Source organism: Strigops habroptila, chromosome 15, assembly GCF_004027225.2.
Source record: "Strigops habroptila isolate Jane chromosome 15, bStrHab1.2.pri, whole genome shotgun sequence".
Lineage (NCBI taxonomy): Eukaryota > Metazoa > Chordata > Aves > Psittaciformes > Psittacidae > Strigops > Strigops habroptila.
The window spans coordinates 3177121-3204074 of record NC_044291.2 but is presented as its reverse complement, the minus strand read 5'-3'; the positions used below and the strand labels follow the sequence as shown (position 1 = coordinate 3204074).

Here is a 26954-nt window from a genome sequence, read left to right as displayed (position 1 = left end):
AGTCTAGAGATGACCATGGTGCTGTTGGGGACTTGGACTGGTCTCTGCTAAGAGCGGGATTGGCTGTGGGAGTCTAAGTGAAGGAGCTGAGGGGGGTCCTGGCTTGGAGGGGACGACAGGAGTGAGGGCAGTGCAAAGAGTGAAGGTTTGCATGGTCTTCTGGGCCCTGCCATGCGACAGGCACATGGTGGTCCCCTTCCCCTGCCCAGGTCCCAGAGGAGAAGGCAGGAGGATGGGTTTTCTCCTTTAGGTCATTGCAGCCCGAGGTGCCCACCATGGCACACACGACACGGCCACACCACCGCTATCACCCAAGATGACATGATGAACCTGCGTGTCTGTGGGATGGCCAGAAGATGCTGTGGTTCGGATGGTCACCATCACCGCAGGGTGCAGCAGGAGACCCGTGCAGCGGCAGCTGCTGCAGGCAGGAGGAATAATCAGAACAAGCAAACAGACCAGGAATCCTTGACCAGCATGCTCCGAAGAGAAACTGCAGAAACCATTTAACAATCTCCCGTGTCACTGAGGTGGGTGCGTGTTAAAAGACTAAGCAGCACTTTACATATTTACATTTCCACGTGTATTAGAGAGCGCACATGAAGGCCCACTCAGGCAGACGCGGCGCTGCCACAAAAGTGGCTCCAAGTGAGCAGCAGCCCCGCGCTCCGCGGCTCCCTCCCGCGGGGCCGTGCTGCTAAACCCATCGGAATGGAAATTCTTCGCTTTTAATGCATAGGAGCTCTTGTGCTTAAGTGTGTTTAAGGTTTTCCCCCCTCCTCCTCCATTTTAATAATGAGAGATTCTATAGCAAAGAAATGGCAGTTCAGCATTTGCCTCCTGGCACACGGGTGCAGCCCTCTGCGTGTTTCTCCTGAGCTGAAGGATTTTGTCCCTGGTAGAGCTCCTGGGTTGGAATGCGAGCTGCTGGATTGTAATAAGCAGTTTTTGCGTGGGGCAGGGTCTGTCTCCAGCTGCAGGGCAGAGAAGTGTGGAGTGACGCTCTGCTTTCCATCGCTGGCTGGTTTTGGGGTGTTTTCTTTCCATCATTTGCTCCTTTGCTGTGCCCCCAGCTTTGGGGCAGCCAGCCTGTGGCTCTGCCAGCACCATACCTACTCCCTCCCCACTCCTTCTAGAGGGTTCCTTGCATCCTTGCTTCAATCCTGGCACGAGTCGTGCTGCCCTGCTCCTCTGCCAATTGCTCTCATGTCTCCTCTCCATCGTGTTAGTTCTTTACAGCAGTTCTCCTCCTCTGTGGTGCAGCTCAAGCAGCTTTGACGCTGGATTTATTCCCTATAAGGGGGCCCTGAAGGCCAGCAGTGGCGGGGCTCCCCGGGAGGTGGCAGAGGATGCTCCATGCGCTTGGGGCAATGGGTTTGTCCTCACCTTCAAACCAAGCAACAAGCGATGGCACGTCCTCTCCCCTCACCCTGCACTGGCACAAGAGGCTGCCTGGAAAGCGAGGATGGTGTGGGAAAAATACCAGCACATTTTAATTTTCAGCTCAACCTCTCCTGACCACTGTATTTTGATTAGAGCTCTGCTTCCTTTTCATCTCGGTGCTCGGGCTGGTGACAACTGCCACAGCCTCGTGCACGCAGTGCAATAGTTTATCACCGAAGGCCAGCCGCTCTATGAATTCAGAGCCAGCGCTGAACAAATCACACTGTCACTAACGTCAAACTTGTTAACCTGATCTTTGGTGGATCACTAGTGTCAACATTGCATGGGACATACATTATCTGGCCCAAGGACTTTGGGAGATGCGTTTGTCAGGCTGCTCTGTCACAGTCCCACTCTTGGCCTTCGGAAAGTAACTTTCAAGGATAAGCTGCTTTCCTCTTCCAAAGAGTTGCTGTCCCCAGGAGTGTCACCCCACGGCCGCTGGCTGGGACAGGGCTGCGAGGTGAGGCTGGTTACCATGCCTGCAGTGCTGGTGTCAGCTCAGCAACGGAGGAAGGCTCTGTGAGAATGGTTGTGTGCAGTGTCTGAAGGGCTGGGGAAGGATTGCCATTGATGTCCGTCACTGACCATGTCTATTCCCTGAGCTTCTCCCCATCTTGTCACCAGCTCCTCTCACATCTCTTGCCCAGTCACTGTCACTGGAGTTCAAACCTGAAAGCTAGTCCATTGCGTGCAGTAGACTGGTGGGTTGCCATTTACTGGACCATCACAAGCCTCTCATGTTTGTTTGCCACGTTGAGATGCAAGAATTGCTCATGGCATTTCTGACAGGGTTGATCACCACTGTGGAGGTCAGACGAAGGATGGGCCACCACGGCCAGCATGGTAACAGCGTGCTCAAGAGGTGTGTGCTCCCGGTAAGCTCCTACCAAAGCTCCTGGGAGTGGATGGGTTTTGTGGTACCTTTGCTCCAGCTGGTGGCATCTCTTCGCTGCAGCTCCAGCTTGTGGTGCTGCAGGGGAACAGGACAACCTGGGCATCCTTCATGGGGCTGTGTGCTGGCGGGTCAGTGGGTAGGACTGCACCGGACTAGATGCAGCTCACAGCTGAGGGGACCCCGAGGCGACTGCAGGATTGGAGCTCCACATCACTGTCCCCACGGGCCGACCCTTCTAATCAGCTGTGAAAGAGAGAGAGAAAGCTGGAGAGAAATCTTTCTCTCTGCTAACCTCATCACAATAAAGATTCCTATAAAGAGCTCTTATCCTTGAAGAAAATGAGGCACATAAGCAGGAATAGTAAACAAAAGGCTGTCATTTTGACCCAGGAGTGCTTCATGTTGTTGGCAACTGCCAAGAGGAAACATAAAGAGAGGCTGCATCCAAGTCCCAATTATGCAGAACTATGTGACTGATATGTCAATGAGTCCCCCCTGGGAGGAGACCACCAGCGCTTCCCGGCGCTGCCTGCGCACCATCTGCACACACCGGCCCGCGCCAGGCCCGCCTGCGGCCCGGAGCGAAGGCGTGCATGGCATCGGAAAAATGCAGGGGACAAGGTAATGTCACCGGGAACGCCACCACCAAAGTCCTCGCCGCGCGCGCGCTGTCAGCGGTCAGGGACTGCGGGCAGGCGGCGGGGTCTGGCAAACAGTAGTGCTGACCACACCTGCTGCAGGCACGCTCCGGGAACGTGGCGCAGGCAGGAGGGCTGCCCCGCCGCCGATAAGCTGAGTGGATGGAGATAAAATCCCAGGAGGAGATATGCTTTGCTGAGCATCAAGGCTACGCACCAGCAAGGAGCCAAAGCACGGCGGCGGCGGCCCGCAGCGGGTGGTATAGATCCAAGGGCTCCGGCTGCACCACAGCCACGCTGGCCCCATGGCCCAGACAGGAGATAGGGTAGGGCAGTCATAGAATCACAGACTGGTTTGGGTTGGAAAGGACTTTAAGATCATCCAGTTCCAACCTCCTGCCACAGGCAGGGACACGTTCCACTAGACCAGACAGGCTGGTGCTTGGGCCCATCAGGAGCACGAAGCAGAGGCTGTGCTGGTCCTTTGGCCATAACAATGCTGTGGCAGGACAACTTTGGGGTCCATCCCTCGTACTGAATAGCAGCCATCTCCTCCCCAGCACATCCCTGGGGACCTGTGCATCCCCATCCCATCCCTCCCTCCTGGATGCTGTGGCCACCAAAATGACATCCCAGTCTGCACCTCCTCCCTGTCCCCAGGCACCCCTGGGGCTGCACACACAGCTCCATGGCTGCTCCTGCGCTGGCAGTGCATGCTGCCAGGGGTATCCAGGGCCTCCTTGGGGACAATTGGTCCCATGTCCCAGCGCAAACCCAGCGCAGGATGGGGATGGAGAGCAGGAGCATGGGGAAGCTGCCGCTGCAAAGGGCCCTGGCGCCAGTACTGGCACCCGCTGGCGCCGCAGCCCCATGTACCCGCCCTGCCAGGAGCCAGCTCTGTCCAGCCCCAAAGCAGCCTTCCCAAATCCGCCTTCCCACTGCTGCCGGCTGGGACCTGCCGGGCTGCACCGTGGCCTGTGCGTCGGCCCTGACCCAGGGCCACGCACCCACTGCAGAAGCTGCGCCACAGCCTTGGCAAGAGCCCATGCAGAGGAAAGTGCCCAAGGCCGGCAGGGCTGTACTGACCCCTGAAAACACCTTGCTGCAAAAATAGCAAGTGTCCAGCATGAGGCCGGGGCTTCCCAGGGGAACAATGCCCGGCAGGAGGAAGCGCCCCGCAGCTCCGTCCCCTCCTCGCACGGTGCTGAGCCGCGAGCCGCTGCGTGCCGGCCCGGCAGGGACCTTGAACCTGCCACAGATTTATTTTCTCTGACATTGGCATCGCGTCGGAACATCTGGCATGTGGCTGATAATTGCTGGGGATCGGGGCGGAAGCTGCTCCAGGCCTGGCGCTTCTTCCAGAGCTCTGTTTTCATTAGTTTTATTTCTCTCTTCAGCTGCAGAGCGAGGAAAAAACAAGCAGGGCTGTGCAGCTCGCTGCTCCCGCTCCTCTGCCTGCAGCCACAGCTACGGGGGTCTCCCTGCTCCCCCCTCTCAGCATGGGTACGCTGCAGGGCCCATCACCGTCATGCCATGTCAATGCCTTTTGCATTGATGCCAAGGGGGAATGAGCTTTTCCTCAACCCCTGAGCCTGGAATTGTGGGTCCTGCCATGCCACCCGGGTGCCAGCAGTTGCCTGGTCAGGGCAGAGCTTCAGTACAGCCGTCACTGTGCTGTCACGGGGCTCAGGGTCATGGTCGCCAGCCCGTCCTCAGGGCTATCATCACTGCAGGACAAGGCAAGGAGCAGGACCCTGTGCACAAACACACAAGGAGACACCAACAGTGATGGATGGCCGGAGCGCGAGGCCGGCAGTGGGAGCAAATCCACACTCTGACGGGATGGGAGGTCTCAGTGTGCAGCCTCTCACCGCGGTGTCCGGCCTTGCCGCCCTTGTGTTTTCACAGGGCAATCGGAAAACCAAGCCCTGTGGCCGGCGCAGTGCCCGTGGGGAAACGCACAGCAAACACACATCCGCTGCCAGGGGTTGGCTACTCTTCGAGCACTGCTTTGGCACATGCAGAGCTGCCGGCCATGGGCGCTGTGAGCTCGCAGGGACCTGAGACATGGGGCCTCACGCTTGGAGGAGCCTCTTCCCACCCTCCCCTGCAGAGGAGACGGCACTGGGTGGGTGCGATGGGCTCACACTCCTCCTGGAGGTGTCCTGCCCTGTGCCCGTGGCCCCCTCCCTCCCACCCTGGGCTGTAAATCAGCGTGGCTGTGGGTGCTGGTGCACTCCCACCCGCTGGTGCCCCCCGCCTCCCTGCGGGGTCTCTCTCCTGTGGCGCGTTATCTGCCGCAGGGGTCCCACTTATCTCCGCTGTCACTTTCTAATGCTAGTTTATGGGCAGCATTTTGTAGCTTAATTATGATGTTTTTCAGCACGGTCACGTGGCCACAGAAGCCAATAAGGCACCGAAGTGGGTCCATCCCGGCTGAGCCTGGCCCCTATGGGGAGGAGATTGGCCGATGTCCTGCCTGGGGCGGCGTGTGCGCAGCCAGAGCCCCGACACCTTCCCAGCAGACACAGGTCCCATAAATCGCCCATCCCGCTGTGGACGGGGCAGCGGTGCCCGGCACCTCCTTGGGTCACAGCTCCTGACCAGCGGTGCGGAGGTTCTCCTGCCGTGCCAGCCCCACTCAGCAGCGTGCACAGACAACTCGTGGTGAGTACGTGTCCGTGGGGAGAACCGCGGCCCCTCCGTCCTTCCCGTCTCCCACCCACTGCCGCCATTCCCCGGCATGGTGGCAGCCAAGGCCAGAGTTGGGGATGCAGAAGGGCTTGTGAGGAAGCAGGAGCCACGCGTGGGCCTCTGCTTCCTGTCCCATCCCCATTAGAGGGTGTGGGGATAGAGGGTCTGCACACTGCGGGCAGCAGAGCGAGGCCTCGCCGTAGCCTCAGCCCCTCGGCCATGCTGCTGCCCAGAAATGACAGCTCCGGCTGCCGAGGGACTCTGGAAGCCCAGCCCCTGGTGACTGTGGGTCCCCAGTCACTCCAGCATGTTATCCATGGGAGCACAGGGAACCCCAAGACCCTGGAGCAGGCATGGGAAGCGGCTGGGACCCCTCGGTGTCCGGAGCCAGCTGAGCTCACGTCCCTTCCCCATCCCGCAGCCCTTGGCTCCGAGTTGCTTTTGTTCCTCACAGCGTTTGCTCGGCTCTTCTCCCAACCTACGGCCCCTCTGGGTTCCTCTTCCCGGATGGCAGGTCCCGCTCCATGGCTGCCCAGCAGCTCCCCCGGTAGCTTGTGGGGGCCGTGGCCGAGGGGCTCCGCTGGCGGTAGGAGTGCTCCTGCCCCGCACTGGGGGCTGCTCCACTGCTATTCTTAGCCTGGGCTCCATTCCTGGTGGCTCTGGAGCGATGCTCCGCCGAGCCCGTTTCCTGTTTGCCGCTTTCCCTGCCAGCGCCGCTTCCTACCCGCCGCACCCGCGTGTGGGGCGAGCCGTGCGGGATGAGCTGTGTGCGGTGAACCGTGCGGGACAAGCTGTGTTGGGATGAGCTGTGCGGGGCGAGCAGCCATGGCTCTCCTTCACAGGGTGCTGCTGGCAGCACAGCCCTGGCCGCGCGGAGCTCCAGGCACCCACAGCCTAAGATAGCCTGCATTGCAGCCCTCCCCATAGCTCCCTGAGCACCAAAACGCCTCAAATGGGAGCTCCCTCCCCATGCCTGTGCAGGCAGCTGGCTCCTGCCGTGCTGGGACAAGGCTGTGACTCTGCACCAGCCACAAAGGTTCTCCTGACCAAGCGGGTTGGCCCTGATGGGTTGGGTTCAGTTCCAGTGCCCAGTCCAGAGTCAGAGCCTCAAGCTCCCCATGCCCAAGTGCCAGCCTGGGAGCATTCTGATAAACAGGATGTGCCGGGAGCATGGGTGCTCCCGTGTCGGTCTGCTGCCGTCATGGAATATTTCATTAAGAATCCCTAAATGTGCAGCAATGAATTAAATACCGACGGTGAACAACCGCTGTCTGGCAGGCGGAGGAGGACACTGTTGGCAGTGGCTGCTCCTCGCAGGGTGGCCGGTGCTAGGTCTGAACCATCAGTGGCCCCAGTGAAGGTGTCCAGAGCTGCTGCATGCCCCAGTGCTCCTCACGTTGCTTTCCCAGGCTCTGGGAGTGGCAGGACCTCTTGGTGCAGGGTAGCAGGGGTGGATCCAGCAGGACCTGGGGGTCTGGGGGCTGTGCACTGAGCGGGGCCGGCTGCGGAGTGTTCCTCTTGCTCAGACACGTTTAACTGTGCTCCAGCCCTGGGACTTCCAGTTCCCACACTGGTCCTGCTGCTTGCAGGCCAGATGCCTGGGAAGGTGGGGTGCTCGTTGCTCCCCACGGATGGTGTGGGGCAGCTCCACTAGCAGAGCAAAGAGGGTCTCATATCCCTTCCTGCAGAGAGGTGCCCAGTGCCCGCCAGCCTGGCCTGGTGCTGCTGGGGCCTGGCCGAGCAGCGGGGGCTGCTCCTGCCCGGAGCCACCGAGTCCCGGCTCCCTCCCTGTCCCCGGCTGCTGCCCGGAGCTGCCGGCTCGGGGGTGCGGGGCCCGTGGTGCGGGCCCGGGTGTCGGCAGCGGGGCAGAGCGGTCCCATGTCCCCGTGTCGGCAGGTCCCTCCGCCCCCAGCCCGTCCCCGGCGCCGTGAGCCGCCCGCACTCCCCAGAGGAGGTTCCCCAGCCCCCGGGGGGGTGGCCGCTCGCCCGCACCAACATGGAGATGCTCTTCCAGGCGCTATAAAGGGCTCCGGCTCCGGCACCTGCCGCTCGGTCTCCGCCGCGCCGCGCTCCCGCTCCGCACCCAGCGCAGGGGCTGGGGGCCGCCGTCCCCGTCCCCGTCCCGTCTCGCTGACCCGCTGGCTTGTCCCGCAGCAGGGCCGCTGGAGGGGATGGAATATTCCTATGATGAGGACCTGGACGAGCTCTGTCCGGTCTGCGGGGACAAGGTCTCCGGCTACCACTACGGGCTGCTCACCTGCGAGAGCTGCAAGGTAGGAACTGGCCGGCGTGTGCGGGGACCGGGGCGTGCGGGAGCCGGGGCGTGCGGGGACCGGCTCCCTGCGAGGACCGCTGCCCGGGGGAGAACGAGCCGGGGCCGTGCAGGGAGCGGGGAGGGGGCTCTGCAGGGGCCGGGGCAGCGGGGCCGGCCGCGGGCCGCTCCGCGCCCGTTTTCGTTAGCGGCGGATTCGCGCTTGGCAGCGGGACGGGAGCGCGGCCGCGACGGGAGCCCCGGCCGCGGCGGGGGGCGGCGGGAGCCTCCGTCGGAAGCGGGGCGTGGGGACGGGCTGCCGGCGTGTTGATGCCGGGCTGCCGGTGCCGATGCCGGGCTGCCGGTATCGGTGCCCGCCGCATCGCCGCCGCCCGCCGCCGCAGGGCTTCTTCAAGCGGACAGTGCAGAACAACAAGCACTACACCTGCACCGAGAATCAGAGCTGCAAGATCGACAAGACCCAGCGCAAGCGCTGCCCCTACTGCCGCTTCCAGAAGTGCCTCACCGTGGGGATGCGCCTGGAAGGTAGGGGCACACCGGGGCTCACCGGGGCACACCGGGGACGGGGGATGAGGGGCGGCGGGGCCGGCTGGCGCTGCGCGGTTCCCCGGTGGCGGTCGCGCTGTCCCCGGCCGCCACCGCCCGCCCGGCCGCGTCCCCGGGCCGGTGATTCCCGCGGCCGCTTCGATTCCGTTTTCCCCTCCCAAGTTAAAGAAAAATTCGTTTTTTCGCGTCGCCTCCTGCTTTTCCTTGTTTTGTTTTGTTTTGTTTCCCCGGGGGTTTTGGCTGCTGCGGCTGCAACTTTCCAGGATTTTCTTTGCTGGCAGAACGGTTGGGAAATAGCGTAGAAATTATTGTTTTCCTTCAGCGTAGAAATTATTGTTAATTTCAGAAGCCGAGACTTAAGGAAAACGTTAAAAATGATGGGGCTCGCAATAAAACTGCTGCAGACCCACCAAGAATTATATTTCTCTTCTTGGTGACATTTAGTATAACAGATTTCTCACCTTGGCTCTCGGGGAGTGCAATTACAGCCCCCACGGCCGCCACCTCGTTCATGTGAAGAGAAGTCGATCCCGATAGAGACATCAGAGTCAGACCCAAATATCCCCAAGTCGTGTGTTGTGGTTTCTGCAACACTTAGCATGGTCTAAAAAATACGCTTGGGGGGACAGATCGCTGACAATCGACTGCAAAGGAAAAACAAACGCAGAAAGGAGTCCCCAGCTCCAGAGTCAGCTGCACCCCCACCTCTTTGCCCCCGAAATCGTTTTCGTTTTGTAGCGGATGGAAGCGGTCAGATGCACCGGCCGGGGTGAGACCCCTCTCTTGCCCGGGCTCTCTGCACAGAGCTTTGCCCTCCCGGGAGCTCGGGGCAGAGTGCGGGTTAATCACAAAGTACTGTGTGTTCTCGCACGGCGGCCGCTCGCTTCCAGGAGCGGGATCAGAGCCTGCGAGCAGAGGCGCAGGAGTAAGACACAACAACATAGAGCTGCAAAATCAGCCCCTGAAAACTCCCGGCGTGGGCCGGCTTCCAGCCCCATCTCCAAACAGATCCCAGTTTCACTCCTCACTGAGCTGGAGTTACTGGTGCCCTAAATCAATCTGTGCATGATCTGGCAGTTCCGATCAACGGTGCAGGAGAATTTGGGCTCTGGGCAGGGTCTGGAGGCTCTGGGGCAGGCAGGGGCAGTGCTTGGGGTGACTGGGGAGACAGGCATGGTCTCAGTTTGCCCCTTTTCAGCAGTTTTTGTCTTGCTCACCATGGAGCTCCTTCGATCCCGTGTCTTGGAGGGCAGTGACTGGAGTGTTGGGAGGCTGCTTCTCCTAAACAGCTTTTTTTTGGTGTATTTTCTTTCTGTCAGCTCCTTAGCAAAGCCAAGCAGCCGGGTGGATCACCCAGCGGAGGGTGATATTCCCGTGGGACCGATTCTTTTGTGGTAAAAACCAAAGCCCACTTTTCCTTAGTTCCTAGTATTTTTGGGCAGGGAATCTGAGGTGGTGCTTTGAAGGTGAACGTCCAGGTCCACAGGACAAAAGCAAGCCTGAGAGGATTAATTTTGGGGCCAGAGTGATGATACAGGCCCCCCTCGAAGTGCCTGAAGGGATGCTGCAGGGAAGCCTGACTGGGGAGAGCTGCACAACCCTGACCCAAGCCTGACTGCAACCCTGGGCACCCCCGAAGCCCCTTTTCCAGGCAGGGAGAGGTGGATGGAGGCAGAGGGGATGGGAGAAGGGAGGCAGAGCTCGGCCGGCAGCTCACACCAGCCCAGGCTCTGCATGGGGACGAGGGCTGGCCAGGCAGATGGAGCAGGAAGGGGTGACACAGGATGGTTGGGGCCCCACTCCTGCTGCCGTGCCCGTGCAGGCTGCCTGCACCCCGGGCGTGTGGCTCAGGGGCTGCCTCTGGATGGTTTAGTCAGGGGGATGCCGGGCGTGCAGGAGCTCCCTGGGTGGCTCCTCTTGGGCCTCATTGCCCCAGAGGTCGGGGCACATCGGTTGCTTCCCAGCAGCCAGCTGGGACACAGCAAATAGCAAGTGGTTCCTGGTCCCAAGTGAGGCACAACGGCTGGAAAAGCGGAGCAGGAGGGAATTACAAGGCCTCTTCTCCCTTTGTGCTCTTGCTGGGAGAGGGAAGGAGGTGTGCTAGCGGTCGCCTGTGGAGGATTTGTGAGACTGAACTGCGAGCATGTCTCGCTGTTTGGGGGGGTACAGGCAGCACCAGTGGGGTCCCTGCCTGAGCACCCTTCCCAGGTTTGGAAGGTTTGGTTTGGGATGGGATCCTTGGGCACTGCTGGGCCTTGCCTCAAGCAGTAGTGGTAACACATTATATTCAGTGGGAGATTTGGGCTTTTGGTGTGCTGCTCTGGCATCGCCGGGTGTGTGTCTGGGGATGCCAGACCTGCCAGCGCCAGCTCAGGCTGTGTGACAGGGTCTGCCGTGGGGGATTGGGGCTGGGGTACACACACATGCTGACTGCAGCCACCTCCCTGTACCCCTGAAGTTAGGAACTGCCCCAGGGCAGCTCTCTGTCACCCCGGGGCGTCCAGGCAGGCTTTCAAGATCCAGGGGGCCACAGCACCCCTCGCCTCAGAGGATGCCTCTGGCTGCCCTCTCCCAGCGAGATGCTGTTTTCATGAATAAAGAATGAGGGAGGAAGCACGGGGCGGCTCCCCTGGGAGCACATTCCTGCTCTGCCTGGAAATGCTGCTGCTCCCGATGATGCTCCCGCCTTTCCAGCCTGCCGGGGGAGAGTTTGGGAGGTGGCCTGGCTCTCCGGGGGGGCTGGCTGTGCTTCCAGAGGCCCCAGGATAAGTAGGGGAAGGAGAGGCAGAGGTAACAGATGAGCTACAAAAGCAAGACCCGCCTGCTGTCAGCGGGGATGTGAACTAGCGGAGGGGTTTTTCCCTTTGATGCTAAGCCCTGGCACGCTCTCCTCCGTCCCTCTGCACAGCCATCCAGCTTCCAGCGAGCTGAGGCTCTTCCAAGGGAGGGCTGCCTTGGGAACACAGTGAGGCGGTGCGGAGGCACGAGTTCGGGATGCAGAGAAGCACCTGCTCCCTCGCACGCTGACACATTCTTGGGCTTCTTTTGGGGTTCAGAGGGAACATCTGCTTTGCTCCAACCGAGAGATGTGATGGGGCTGTCAGAGTCAGTCCACCGGTGTCACGGCAGAGCTCCTCAGCTGTATCCTGATGCAGGCGAACCAGGGGCCTGAGGGGGCTCTGGGGTCCCAGGCTCTGCAGAAACAAGGAAATCACAGGGCTGGTCCAGAATTAGGGTTCATAAAAATGAAAGTGGGTGTTGAGCCCCCTCATCTGTCCAGGCTTCAGGCTGCCCCCTCAACCCACAAGGGATGCAAGCTGCTTTATCCCTTAGCCCATTTCATAGGTAAAGGCAAATGTCTTTTCCTTTCCTGCAATTCCCAGAGGCTCAGAGGGTGACACCAGCCACAGCCTGGGCCTGAACCTGCCATGTCACATCCATGGTGTGCTTGGCTGGGCTGGGAGCAGCACAGCCTGACAGTGGTTTTCTGGGAAGGTCTCCCTCATCCCCCCCAGCCCCTTTTAGCCACCAAATCCCCCTCCATCGTTTCCTCCGTGCCGTGTGGAAGCACTGGTCTCCTTCCAAGCAGGTTCACTGCAGCCTCTGCCCTCTCTCTGCCCCCAGCTGTGCGTGCAGATCGGATGCGTGGAGGGAGGAACAAGTTTGGACCCATGTACAAGCGGGACCGTGCCTTAAAGCAGCAGAAGAAAGCTCTGATCCGTGCCAATGGCTTCAAGCTGGAGACCGTGCCTCAGATCATGTCCCCGGTGCAAAACGACTACAGCCTGACCTCCACCATCCACAGCATCCACACCATGTCCAAGACCTTGCCGCCCAACCCAGCCGCCCTGACACCCATTGACTACGAGCGCAGCCCCTATGGGACACCTTCCCTGGGAATGACTATGCCCAGCCACCCTCCGCTCGCCAGCTACCACTATCCCTCCTTCCCCAACCGCACCATCAAGTCCGAGTACCCGGACCACTACACAAACGTGCATGAATCCATGCCCACCTACATGTACCCAGAGACCTACCCCAGCAGTTCCCCTCCTGACATTCCCGATATCATCCTGAAGCTGCTGCAGCTGGAGCCGGACGAGGCCCAGGTCAAGGCACGGATACTGTCCTGCCTGCAGCAAGAGCAAGGCAAAGGCCGGCACGAGAAACTCAGTACCTTCGGCCTCATGTGCAAGATGGCTGATCAGACCCTCTTCTCCATCGTGGAATGGGCACGGAGCTGCATCTTCTTCAAGGAGCTGGAGGTAGGATCCTGGGCAGGGAGAAGGGATGCTGCACTGGGTGGGAGATGGGAGGCAGGTAGGATTGGGGCTGAAGTGCTGTGACGATGAGATGCTGTGGTGGGCTGCAGGTCTACTGGTGTGTCTCCATCCCGCTCCCGGCTCCCCACATGGCAGGGCTGGAGGTACCGGAGCCCGGCTGCAATGCCGGAGCAATTCCTGCTGTCACCGCGGGGCTAATGATTTCAGATCCATCACGGCGGGGGCAGGTGTGGAAGCAATCGCCGGCAGAGTGACTGCGGTGTCAAGCTCAAGATATAATTGAAAAATGTAACGTTGAGGAATTATAGTTGAGACAATTCTCTCCTGCGCCTTTAGGAGGAAAATCAATGTTGTCAGGTGGGTGCCTATTAGCACCAGGCAGCCGGGGCAGGGCTGGCCGGGGCAGGGGACACCACCAAGACTCCTCTGGAGCTGCTTCTGGTGCTGGCAGCCTGTGAGTGTGCCCGCTGGGAATGTGGAGCTGACCCCATCCCTCCAGGCCATCCCCTCTAGCAAATCGTTTCCTGTTCATGTCCTGGGCTAAGATCCCAAACTGTTGCAAAAATGAGAGAGAAAATTTTGCCATGTGGCCAAAACCCAGAGTGCCACATCCTGGGAGACCTGTGTGCCTTCCTGTGCTTCCAGCATGAGGCTGTGCTACCTGGTTCTGGCCAAAATCACCTTCCTCCTGTGGTGCCATGGGGCTGAGCGTGGCAAGAGCCTCACGGCTCAAAATAGCCCCCGGCTGCCAGAACAGCGTCAGGAAATGGCATTGTGGGGGTGGGCCGGGCTCGTTTCAATCATATCAGTGTCCAGCCTGGATTTTGGGAACAGGGTGGTTGTTGTTTTGCAGGAGATATTGTAAACAGTGTAAATTCAGCTCCCGGTTGCATTGCTGCGTAGCCTTGTAACTCCATTGTCAGCTTGATTGCGCCACCAAAATAGGCTGTTTCCGTGTGAATCCACATCGGTGGGCGCTCCTCTTCCCATGGGGCTCTGGGTGGGACGTCAGCACCAGAGGCCTCACCTGGGATCCTGCTGGGAGTGGGGCATGTTCCCAACCATGCCCAGGACACAGGGTGCAGTGCCCAGGGATGGCACATCCCCATCCATCACTGCTGTGCTGGAGACTCCTGCCTTTTGCTTTCATCCATGCAGGGAGCATGGGGCAGATTCCCAGCATCTCGCAGGGCCAGGGACCACAGGACACTGTCCAGAGGGAGCATGGGAAAGCGTGGCTGTCACTGGCCCTGGCTCCCTCCCCTGTGCTGGCCCCACAGCGCACAGCGTAACCAGGAAGATCCGAGCCCCCAGCGTGGGGCTGTGGTGCCTGGGCCCCTCTGTGCTTGTTCCCCCGGGGATGGTGCCCAGGCTGCTCTTCACCCACCCATCACGGTGCATCCTTCCTGGCATAGGGCAGTAGCTTTCCCTTGGGCATCTGCAGAGAAGCGGTTGGGATGCAGGAGTAGCTCCGCAGCTCCTGAATCCCCACTGCTGCTGCTGCCCAGCACATAAAAGCAAACAGCTGCTGGGGCGGTAAATGAACTCCTGCTAGTGCAGAGTTTATGGCTGTACCCTAAAGCCTGCTAGCACAGAGTAAAATCGTGACCCCAGAGATCGATGGCCATCATTCAGACAGTCCTGCTGGGTGCTCAGGGCTCCTGGGAGCAGGGGATGCCGGCAGCCCTCTCCATCCCCTGGGAGCATCTTTGTGAAATGGATTGTCTCCATCTCCAACTGGGAAGGGCTCTTGGTTGAGGCTGGTGCAGGGATCCAGGCTGGAATGGCATCGTGCTGGGACATTGCTCCAGGGCATCATGCCAGGCTGATGCCAAGCAGGGAGGGGATTCAGGGGGTTGACGAGGGGGTACAGGCAGATGACCCCATGCACAGTGTCCCCTGCCTCAACATTCCCAGAACCCCCATGTTCCTGCTGCAGGGCTGTTTTGCCGACTGCTGGCTTCTCCCCTGGGCCATGCTGGGAACCTGAAGGGGATGGAGCAAACCGTCAGGGACACAGGGATGGTCAGGAGCTTTTGCTCTCTGCCAGGGAGAGCAGGAGCTGGTCCCCCCTGGGTCTGGCAGTTCTGCTTCCCATTCCCATCCTCATTCCCGCACAAGCAGCCCATCGAGGGGCAGTGGCAGACCGGGTGCTTTGCCATCTCCTCCCAGCAGGGTGGCCGGAGTGGGGGGTGTTGGAGAGACACCCCCCCTCGGCTCCAGCGCTGCGCCTGGGGAAGGAAAGGGGGGAGCTGTGCTAATGGCCTCTTGACATCGGCTCACACGCCACGTCCGCCCGCAGGCGCGGGGCAGTCAGATTGAAAACAGATTTAACTTCCCAGATATATCGTTTCATTTAAGGGCCAGTAATTCTGTCAGTCTGCCACTGACAAACGAGGGTCCCCATGCCAATCCGCCGGGGAGACTGATGTCGCGGCGCTCATCTCGTGTCACCAGGCAGAGAATTACGGACTGCACTGGCCTTCGGAGGCAAGACTAATAATGCCGCGCGGCAGAGGGGGATTTGGGGGCCCGCTTGTTTATCGAGGGCCGGCCAGGCAGCCGCGGCACGAGGCCATGCGGGCGGAGGTGGAAGAGGTCAGCGCTGACGCCCATAAATACGAACTTTAACTGAGTCTAGATGAGATGTGTCAGGACTGAGGGAAGATTTGCAGCATCTCTTCAGGAAGAAAAATATGGGCCAGGGGTGAAATATATTTTGTTGGGTCGTGAGTCTCAGGCAACTTTGTCCTTTCAGATGTAATTTTTTTATATATGTGTGTATGGAGAGAGGCACGGAGAGAGATGTGCGTACACACACTTGCACACTCACATTGTGTCTGGTTTTGGTTTGGTTTGTATGGTATCTTGCACAGACTGGTTTATATAGGTGTTACAGCCACACATACATATAAATATTGTGCACAAGGGGTGCAATGACCTTTAGATTGGGATGAGCAGCCAGGAATGTTAAACAAATTGCCACAGTTTCAGCCCGAAGGCCGGGCTGGGCTGGTCCCTGCTGCTGGTGGAGGGGCACAGAGTGGCTGTGGGGAGGTGGGCTGATGCTCATCCCCTCCTTGGCCCTTCCTGGCCATGGAGCTGGGGCAAACCGCCCTCCCATCCATGGGCAAGCACCAGTGTGTGAGGGGGAACAACACACGCTGAGGGCATCACTGTTCCTGTGGACCAAGGAGTTCCTGGGGCTGGGCTGCTCTCCCTTGCTTCTCGTTAGAGATCTCAGAGCCACGACAAAGCCTATTTGTAGTCAGTTGCTTCTCTGCCTTTAGCATGCGTGGGTCATCTTGACCCCATCTCCTGGCCAACAGCCAGAGCGTTTTTGGCAGATTTAAAATCTCCTTCTGGTCGTGGATGCTGCAGCAATGTTTAGCATCCTATGCACTGGGGGAAATGTGACAGCTTTCCCTGCCTGCTGGCGATCCGGCTGGCACAGCCTTGCCCTTGTCCAGGGGTGCACATAGAGTCACAACGCCCATGCATTGTTGCAGCCAGCTGCCTGCAAGCCCCATCAAAACACAGTAGCCTGGGTCACGGCAGCGTGCTCTGCCAACAGGGAGATTAGATCCTTCTCTTAAACATAGTCTTGATGGTTTTTTGCTTTAAGATGCCCATCGCGGTGGTATCTGGGCAGTGGGTGGGGACCTCCATTGACCATTAACACTTTAGACTTGTGGGGGTTTTCAATGCAGGTGACTGGTGGACGATAAACCACTTTTGCACTTCTTGGTACCCGAGGTGATGGGTCCTGCTTGCACCCAATAATTGCCCGGGCTGTAGCTCGGGATGCTGGCATGTGCCGTGTACCTGTGGGGATGGTGCAGTCCCACTCCTTGCACGGGTGGTCTAGGGCATCCCCCACCTCAGGTACCACCATCTGCCCTTGACCAGCTTTGCTGAGGAGCTGGAGTAGCCTGGGCATATTTTGGGGAACCTCAACACTCCCAGGGACTTCCTCTCCTTGTGCCTGTTGCAGGAGGTTTAAAACTACAATGCATGTGGGTCCTGCAGCCCTACACCCGGGCAGTGCTCTGCACATCCTGCCACCCATGCTTCTGCACACCCTGCTCCCATCCAGACCGTGGTCCCAGCCCATTTGCCAAAGGGAAATGCATTTTAATGTGGATCGCAGGCCTTCAGCAGCAAGATGCTTTCAGTGGTCAGGCAGCAGGGCAGCGCTCTCCCTGCCTGAGGAGGGTTTTGCTGCCACGTTTTGTGAATGGGTTAAATGCCTGCTTTAAAAAAAAAAAAAAATTAAAATTGCCTCTAAAAGGCAGATTGCATCAGGTCCTTGATAAGCTCTCCATTGAAAAGCCTTGACATTAAAAGAGGAAGATCCTTTGCTTAACTTTTAAAGGCGAAAGTGCGTGCGTGCCGCCTCGCTGGGAGGATTGATTGACTCTGAGTGGCTGTCCATTAGCAGCCTCTGCTCCAGGGAGGCAAGACTGGTGCTGGGTGCAGGGGAGGTGATATCCAGCTGGGAGCTGGAGCAGGATGCCCACTGCTGCCCCAGCCCAGAGCATGGGGACACCCAACTTGGTGTTGGGGCACAGGCAGGGCTGGTGTCCCAACCGTGTCCCCCCATGCCATGGCCACATGGCTCTGGTGAACTGTGATGCTCCCAGGAAAGGCCACAGGGTAGGGGAACAGCCATGAGCAGCCATACAGGGCAAAGCGTGCTGCTGTTGGGATACAGGGAGGTGCTCTGCTGTGAGAGCTGGAACCACCTGCAGAGTTTGGGAGAAGCTGATTAGTAATTTTTAAAGGAAGAAACTATTTCAAAATGGTTGAAATGCTTCCTTCTTCCAGAATTTTTAAAAACCATTTTCAAAACAAAACTTTCAGTCTGTCCCTTCTGGAGCTCATCCCACTCAGGAATGAGGCACAGGAAGGAGCTTCCAAAACAACACTGCGACTCAGCCGGAGCAGAGGAGCTCAGCACTGGCTAGGAGCGTGTGGCTGGGCTGGCAGTGTGCTGCCATGCTGGGAGCCCAGGTCCCTGTGAGGGCTGGCTGAGGTGACAGCCGTCCACTCGCTTTGGGGCAGAGGACATCCCGAATGCAGAAAATCTCCATTTTGTTTTGATACAGAATGAGCTTTTCCCCAGTTCTTTGTTCAGTGGCTGAACAGAAACCTCACGGTCTGTGCTGCTGGGCCATGTACCGTGGCTCCTTCACTGCTTAGGGTGGTGTAGCAGGGAGCCCAGCCTTGGCAGCCCCATTGCACCCACTGCACCTCGCTGCAGGCAGGTTTTGTGCCGCTGGGCAGGAGCGGGTGCTGCAGCCCCGGCTGCCGTCGCTGTCTTCTGCACCGCATCTCCCTCTCTGTGCTGCTCGTGTCTGTCTCTGACCACCCACCGCACTTGAGAGACAAATCCCAGCAGCTCACGGGGAGTGCCGAGCTCTGAAGCCATAAACCTCTTTCTCATCTGACTTCTATTCCTTTTGCAATCTCCCAGCACTGGTTTATTGCAGCCTCTTCAGCAAAACGAGGGTATTATCCAGCCCTGTGATACTGCATCTGTCTTCCTTCTATTAAAGGCAGCGAGCACAATGGCACTGCGGAGCTCTTCTGCTCGCGCTGAATTTGCTCTGCAGGGAAGTGTTACTGACATCCCCCGGCCCTTTCCCTGCACCAGTCTTGCAGGAGGCAGGAGCTCCGAGCAGGGATGGGGTTCAGCTCTCTGCAGAAAGGACTTGGGGTCCCACAAAGAGCATTGCTGAAGCTGGTCGTTCCTGAAGGGGTGGTAGGGAAGGCAGCTGAGGGGCATTTCTCCTGCCTTCTCCCCAAGCCGGGATGGCAGCGTGCCTTGTGTTCCATCCTGGGTTGAGCTTCTTACCGCAGGTAATGTAGGCATTTCTTTGAAAGCATAGCTGTGGTTGCTTATACCTGTGCCTGCACGTACACACCAGCACACACGCAGATGTGCACATCACACGTGTTGCTGTGTGGGCAGGGGTTGACCTGACAGCTATAGGGTGCAGTGATGCACCACGGCTGGTGGCTCCCCCATGGCTGCACTGAGGCCACTCGTGCACAGGTCCCAAACCTGCCGTCCCGGGCAGGGAAGTGAGGATGGGTGCTGTCTTCTTTCATTTTAAAGTATCCAGAGGGGCTTCCCAGGGACACAGGGCCTTTGTGCAGCAGCCACGTTCCCTCGGGCTCGAGTGTGGAGCTGGCTCTCAAAGGCAGAGCTGGGGTGCCAGAGAAGCGGTGCAGGGACAGCCTGGCCCCCTTCTGCCTGCTGGGAACAGGCTCATACAGACACAGCCCCGGCTGCCACCACAGCCATGCCCCGGTGCAGTGGTGTCAGCGGTGCTGCTCTGGATGTGTTTCAGGTGGGCGACCAGATGAAGCTGCTGCAGAACTGCTGGAGTGAGCTGCTGGTGTTCGACCACGTCTTCCGGCAGCTGCAGCACGGCAAGGAGCACAGCCTGCTGCTGGTCACCGGGCAGGAGGTGAGCGGCGGCTGTCAGAGACCGCGGCGGCTGCTGCAGCGGGGTGGCAAGGGACGGGTGGTGGGGCTGGACGGGGGTGCAGGGTGGCTTTTGCCTTACTTCTGGCTGAGTCTGGCCAACCTGGCACAGGGCAGACCCCATCCTATCCCATCCCATCCCATTCCATTCCATCCCATCGCATTCTGTGCTGTCCCGTGCCATCCCATTCTGTCCCATACTGGTTCTGGAGAAAAATGTTTCTCGTGGACAGACTAACAGTGACACCCATATGTGCAGAGGCAGGATGTGGGGAGGGGCTCCTTACCTCCCTGGGGCAGTTTTTGGAGTTGAGGGTTGAGGGTGCCTGCAATGCCAGCACCATGCAAAGGGTCCCTCTGTTTTAAGCAGCGCTGGAGAAACGGGGTTCCCATTTCATCTGTCAGCCTTTGCTTTGAGATGCCCATCACAGGCCCAGCTCCTGACCTGCATACAGTCCTCTGCAGCTTTTGGGGGGGGGCTGGTGACTATGGCTGACCATCCCTGTCCCTGCAGGTGGACATGTCGACCATTGCAGCCCAGGCCGGCTCTATCCTGAACACACTGATGCTGCGGTCGCAGGAGCTCATCCTGCACTTGCACTCACTCCAGGTGGACCGGCAGGAGTACGTCTGCCTCAAGTTCCTCATCCTCTTCAGCCTCGGTGAGTGCTGTTGCAGGGGCACCAGGGTGAGGGGCAGCCACACTCAGAGGTCATGGGCATGCTGCTGAGGGGGTCTCCAGGCGTGGGAATAAAGCTAGAGGGAGCACACACAGCCGAGGGTCCGGCCATGCTGGTGGCAGCACAGATGGGCGATGAAGGGGCTTCTAATGAGGAGGCAGGAGTAAGGGATGGGATCTGCCAGCTCCCTCACCTCACCACGGGGTCCAAAACATCCCTGCTATGGCTCTGCCTCCATCCGTGGGGGACGTTGCTGTCCTGCTGGCTGAGCAGAGCCTGTTTCGGTCACTCGCCCATCGCACTGGGCAGGGAAACAGCCGGCTGATACGGCTGCAGCAAAACAGGCGTGTTGACAGAGGCGGCAGCCCTATCTCTCGGGATTTGCGTCAGCAGGCCCGTGCTGCCGCGCTGGGCAGGGGCTGCCTGCGCTCCTGATTAGGCTCATCCCGGAGCCTGCGGTCGGGCTGAGGCGGCGGGTTCACACGGTCCCTCCTCACCTAGACAAAACACATGGGAGCTGCTGCAGAGCCCTCAGCATTCCTGGGGCTGCACAGCGGCTCTGCCCCGCTCCCACCCTGCATCTCCCCATGCACCACAGTTAGGGATGCAGCTCCTTTGCCCGCAGGCATCACCCCATGATAGGGATGCCCACCAGAGTCCCACCAGAGCGATCTCAGCCCTCGGTGAGGCTGTGTGGCTGTGGGTGGTGCTGAGCACCACAGGGACCCCAGGGTGCCTGGCTGCCTTTGTTACTGGTGTTGACACAGTCCCCTCATCACCATCCCAGTGAGAGATCTGACCTCCCCACACAAGGATGGTGGTGTGGCCTCCTAGGAGCTCATCTGGCTGCCATGCTCCTGGCTCACACCTCTGCCACTGCAGCTACTTCACTTCCCACACTTGCTGCTAATTGAATGCACCTGGACAGGGCAGGCATTTCCCTAGGGAAACCTGTACTTGGGTCCCTGCAGCAGCTGGATGTTAGTGCTGAGCTGGGTCCATAAGCCCAGGTTGGGGCAGTACTGTCTCCATCCTCATCCCAACCCATCCCCGCCCCTGAACCAATGCATCGGTCTGTGCTTGCACTTCTGCCTCCGTGGGGTCCCATCCAGGGGGACTCCAGCCTGTGGCTCTGTGTTTCATTGCCGAGTGCAGCAGGCGACGACCTACACTCTGTGCTGAATGGACACTGCTGTGTGGTTTGGTAGTTTGTGCTTGAGGGAGAGTTTCATTGCTGTATGTCAGCATTGCTGAGGAGCCAGCCTGCTCCAGGAGCAGCACCGCCACTGGGTTAATGGGTTAAGGAGCAGTGGGAATGGGAATCCACTCCCCCATCCCAGGGGCACAGGCAGGTCTGAATGATCCTCCAGTTCGACTCGGTTTTGCTGCGGACATAGAGTTATGCTTTCTCCATCCTGCACCTGCAGCACCTCCTCCCGCAGCTTTCTCTTCCTCTAGAGCTGTTTTGAAATCCAGAGAAATTAGATAGGATAATTTGCTGTTCAAACAGTGATAAGGTGGGGCACAAACAATGCCTGGGCTGGGAAGTACAGGAGACAGTGGGGCTCAGCACTGCAAGGGCCAGTCCCCTCGCTGCCCCCCAACACAGCACAGAATGGCACAGCACAGCGAGCAGAAGCAGTGTCCTCCCAGAGCACAGGCTGCTGTGCAATCACTTCTCTGGAGCAGTGGCTTTCAGGGAGGGTGTGGAATCAAAGAGCTGTATTTTCCCAGACATCATTTTGCCCCAAATCCAACTTTTTCTCTCCATATTGCAGAGCTCACTTGGAGTAATTTGCCCTTCGCAGGCTCAGCTGTAGAGGATGGGATTGTGTATTATGTGCAGGATGTAATTGCCTTTAACAAGAGAATTTCCACATTTACCACTCTGCCACAGCACAGTCAAAGCCAAGCCCCACTCACAAGAGCTGCCATTTGAGTTCTAAATAGATTTCTCTCCTGAGCAGGTAAAGAGATTTAATTAAAATTAGGGCTTCTCAAAATAGCAATATTTATGAGGACGGCACAGGTTAGCTTTGTTCTACAGAAGGGCTTAATAGAGCCTTAATGGATTGACCTATCATTCGATTTCATGACTTACATTCATGAAGCAGCTACTCTTGGGGAGGGGAGGAAGAGAGGCTTTTATAGCCCACATTCCCTTAAGCGTTTGCAATTTATCAGCAGCTTCTCCCAAACAAAAGGAGCTGTGAATAGGAAGAACACTTGAGGGCATAGAAATAATCCCAGGCATATCTGTATGTGTGATGGGAGGCTTTGTCACAGGACAGTCTTTGCAACTGCTGCAGTGTCTCTAAATGAAGTGAGTCAATGTTATTTGGACAACATTCTTTATTCCTTGCAGGAATGAAAAGATTATTCAAATATTCAATTAAACACTGAATAGGGTCTTTCAGAGAACCAGGTGAGTTCATCGAGTAGAACTAGCTATTGTTGAGTCAACTCAGGGGATAGATTTGACATTTATCAATATAACTTCTTTTTTTTTTAATGTCATGCACAATAACCTTATGCAGATAAAGAGATTTCATAACAACAGCCCGGGTAGAAGGGAGACAATAGGAGCAAATGTGCCACAGGACTGAAAAGGGAAGGGTGATCTGATAAAGTGCATTTTGGCATGACCTGCAGCGCTTTGTGCCTGTGCCATGCAGCACCCAGCCCGCAGGACAGCCCGGCTGTGGGCATGGCCAGAGGCTGTGTGTCCCTGCAGCCCTCCCAGCTGCACTCTGCTCCCTGGGCTCTGCCTGAGCATCAGCCCGAGGCTCCCGGCTTTGCAGGGCTGGAACAGTGTTAGGTGCCATGGCCCATCCAAAGGAGTTTTCTGGGGTCAGGTAATGTGGGTAAACCCACATGGGTGGACACTCCCTCCCAGGCGTACATCTGCTCCCTCCTGCTCAGGCATCTCCACCACCAACACCACTCTTTGCCCTCCCAAAAGCTGCTCAGTCCTCTGGGTACAGCCATGCTCGGCTCCCTGCTTTTTGGGGATGAAAACCAGAAATAAACCCCAAACTCACAGTCACCTTGGCCAGAACCATGCCCAAATTTCCCTGTTCCCAGCCTGCCAATGCAGACCTGAGTTTTGCATCAGTGGCTGCTGGATGTGGGCAGCACCGTTAGCAAGCACAGCGCTGCTGTGCAGCTCTGTACAGTAAATCTGTTAAATCCATTTGCCCCAAATGAGCTCGGTGCGGGGGTTTGCAGCAAGGTCTCTCATGGGTGGGCACAAGATGTCATTGCTCTGTGTGGCTGTAGCTGGCTGATGGGCCAATGCACAGCACCGTTTCCCTACAGCCACTGAAATTTGTGTGCGGGGCTGGTTTAACATGTTGCACGGATTAAAAATCAGTGCTTCCTTCATGGAGCACTCATGGCAACCCAGGCACTGAGGCAGCATGAGTGGAGGCTACCCCAAAAGCTTGGAGGAACCCCAACCCACCAGTCTGGGTTGTCCCTGCAGTCACCCTCTGCCATGGTTGCCAGTTGGAGGGCAGTTACAGACCGGTGGTCCCCAGGGACAATCTGCTGCCATTGGGGCTGCAGTGGCCTCTTGGCTGCCAGACCCTCCCTGCACCTTGGTGCTGCTGCCTGATGCGCTGCTTCCCAGCTGCGGCAGCAGAGCTGGCAGCAAGATCATGGGGGAGCTGCTGCGACCCTGGCAGAGGATTAGGGTTTCCAGGCTGGTGAGCATGGTTGCCACATCAGAAAGCCCAAGTTTATCGGGGAATTAATTCAGCAGCTTCATCGACCTTCAGGAATTAAAGGGGGCTGATGGCAACAGCTCCCTGTGCGTGGTACAGCTGGTAACATGTTTTGGCTTTGCAGCCTCCTGGGCGGTGAGGGAGGAGGCATTGGCCCTCCTGCTGCCGGTGGGCTTGGGCATCCCTCTTCAGCATCCAGGGAGACCCAGGAGGAAGGGAATGGATGGGAAGCCCATGGCCAGGCAGAGATGGGGCATGGGACCTCTCCTGCACTGTGTTTTTGTGCACGAGGGGCATTAACACAGGAGTGTAGGTCCCTCTTGGCACACCCAGCACGCTGGCTGGGGCAGACACATGGATTTGGCACCACTTCACCATTATCCTTCTCCCTTGCAGATGTGAAGTACCTGGAGAACCACACACTGGCTAAGGATGCTCAGGAGAAGGCCAACGCAGCGCTGCTGGAGTACACCCTGTGCCACTATCCCCACGCCACAGACAAGTTCCGTCAGCTGCTGCTGCGGCTATCCGAGGTCCGGGCGCTGAGCATGCAGGCGGAGGAGTACCTCTACCACAAGCACCTCAGCGGGGAGGTGCCCTGCAACAACCTCCTCATCGAGATGCTGCACGCCAAGAGGACTTGAGTGCAGCTGCCAGCACGGACCCGGCAGAGCCTCGGTGCTGCCAGCGGCATGGCTGAGGCAGGACTCATGCCTGGGGCTGGTGGGCCGGCGCAGCCTCTCCATCCTGCCTTCTCAGTGATGCTATTTAACCCGTGCTGTTGGAAAAGTCCCAGATGGTTTATTTTAATACACAGCAAGGACATTTGATGGCTGTGGGGCCGCGGGCTCAGCTGCCGGACTGTCCCATTGGCAGCACTGCCGCCTGGCTCCTCTGCACACGCGTTGCCTGACCTGTTGCCTACCCAACCCATCTCTGTAGTGCAATGGAAGGGTAAAGCCTCTTCTGGCTTTTCTCCTATTTATGCTCCTCTCCTGCTGTTCCTCCACCACTGCCATCCCTCCCTTAACCCTGCCCCATGTCTCAGGGCTCTCTCGTGCACAGGGCAGGGGAGAGGTGAGGTGAACTTCCCCCCAGGTTGTGGTTTTGCAGTGGTTGGGGTGTCCCCAGGCACTGCCATAGAAGCAGAAGATTTCTGCAGGAGCAAAGCAGAATGCCGAGGCTGGGGCTGGAGATGTCAGCCCCACGCAGCCATACCAGGACCCGAAGGTGCGCATGCTGGGGTCCCTGGTCCTGACTCCCCACAGTGTTGATGCCTGCTCTGCATCCTGCCACTGTCCTGGCCAAGCGAGGGCAGGCAGAGACGGGCAGTGCCAAGCCCTTGGCTGAGATTTGTTTTCTCAGTGCTTGCCAGTGCTGGAGGCAGCAGCCGTGGCTTTGCAGCCATGGCAGCAGCAGAGCCCACAGGTGTCCACAGTCAGCACATCTCTGGGATGTCACAGCGTTGTTGCAGAGGCTCTAAGAGATTCGGTACTGGGAGCAGGGGACCGTCCTCAGGACTCTTTGGGCCCATAGCCCTGCTGCTGTGCCCTTGATGCCAGCACAGTGACTCCACAGCTGACAAGCTTTGCAGGTCACAGTGTCCAGGGAGCAGCAGCACTGTGAACCGAGCTGGTTCCCAAAGCGTGAGGATGGGGTAGCTTTGGGACGGTGTCCCTGAGACAGACCCTGTCCCCTTCCTGCCCACAGACGATGTCAGAGCAGCCAGGCAGGAGGGAGGCGCAGGATCCAGCAGCACATCCAGGCTGCAAACAGACCAGAGCTGCCCTATACCAGCATGTGCAGCCCCCTCCTGCCTTTACCTGCCCAAGCGTGTAGGTAAGGAGTAATAACAATTGTCCTGTGCTTTATGCTGGGCCGGGTTGAGCCCCCAGACTCCCCGTGTCCCCAGGTGACAGCAATAGCTGTGCCAAAGCCACAGGCAAAGAGCTATCGGTTCCTCTCCCATCATGGGCCAGGGGCTCAAGGACACAACTGGCTGCAGCCCCCTGAGCTGGGACGTGTCAGATTCTCGCTGCTGCTTGCTCTTGGCCTCAGCCGTGCTCTTCTCTCCTCCCACCCCTCCGCCGGGCAGCCCATCATGGTCCCTCTGGCCGGGCTCCTCCGGTGAGCTGGGGTTGGTTCAGGTTTGCTTTCCACAGCGGGTACCTGCTCCTCGTTTCGAGGGGGCTGTCATCCGCAGTGGCTCTGCGCAGAGCCGGTGCCTTGAGGAGCTGCAGATGCTGTGCCAGGAGCTGCGTGGTTTGTGGAAGCTTGTTAGATGCAGAAGAGCATGTTTGTCTCTGCTTTTCAACATGTTTGTGCATTTTCCTCCTGAAGTCTGTGGTTCAGTTTCACCTTCTTCTTTTTGTGAACTTAAAAAGAACTGGAGAAAATGGTTTGGGAGGTAAAAGATGTTTTATTTTCAGAAAATGAAGTGTCCTTAAGTGTCTCTCTCTCTCTCTGTCTCTCACATCCTTTTCTCCCTCTCATCCCTCCCCTTCCCCATTCCCCACCCTTCCTGTCCAGGCAGGAGGTTACCAACTTCCTTGTCAGGAGCAAACCACTATAATAAATTTTGCAGTTCATTTAAAAGGCAGATTTGGTCTTTTTTGCCTATTTTTCTAACCCTCCTTGTCAGTGTCATCCTCACCTCCTGGCTCACCAAGGACAGGCAGGATGCCCTGCCTGGCATCCCTGCAGACCAGCGCTTGTCTCCAGCACAAGTGGGTGCCCATGGGTCTCTCTTGGGGTGCTGCCTGCCTTCAGAGAGACCAGGACCCTGCCGCTGCTGTGATGTGATTCAAGGCATCGATGACTCAAGATCTGGTTCAAAGTGCTGCTGGAATTGCCATAGCGACTCTGAGTGTGTTTTGCAAGTGAGCTCACAAATAACAACAGGTATGGGCAATTAGCTTAGGCTTAGGATTTGCACATAGCCCTTGGTGGTCACTGTGGCCAAGACCCCCCAGCGTGCCATGCACCGTGGCAGGGAGCAAGCCCACAGCAAGGCACAGAGCTCTGCAATAGCTTTGATGACCTGTCTGTAAGATTGCAGTGCTGGGAAGTGCCCCTTGCCCTGGCTCTCTGCCACCCCAATGGCTGGAGATTCTGCTTGGCTTGACTGATAACCACAGTGATGGTCTGCACTCACATCTCACTCTCCTGAGCAGCACAGGGCTGCTCGAGGGCTGCAGTTCCCAACAGCACATGAATACACGTGCGCCAGCACACGCTGTGCTGAGATGAGGGAATGTAGTGCGATGCAGGAGACAGCATGTT

General features: G+C 58.2%; 1 protein-coding gene across 1 annotated transcript; it reads left to right on the top strand.

The window, feature by feature from the left end:
* The first annotated feature begins 5348 nt into the window (after nucleotides 1–5348).
* Nucleotides 5349–24505, top strand: NR5A1 (nuclear receptor subfamily 5 group A member 1). The gene is made up of 8 exons (XM_030507065.1): nucleotides 5349–5596; nucleotides 7688–7739; nucleotides 7828–7946; nucleotides 8329–8470; nucleotides 12116–12756; nucleotides 19131–19250; nucleotides 19782–19929; nucleotides 24069–24505. Exons 3-8 carry the CDS (start codon nucleotides 7845–7847, stop codon nucleotides 24314–24316), a joined length of 1401 nt encoding a protein of 466 aa, XP_030362925.1. The 5' UTR covers nucleotides 5349–5596; nucleotides 7688–7739; nucleotides 7828–7844; the 3' UTR covers nucleotides 24317–24505.
* Nucleotides 24506–26954: the final 2449 nt, after the last annotated feature.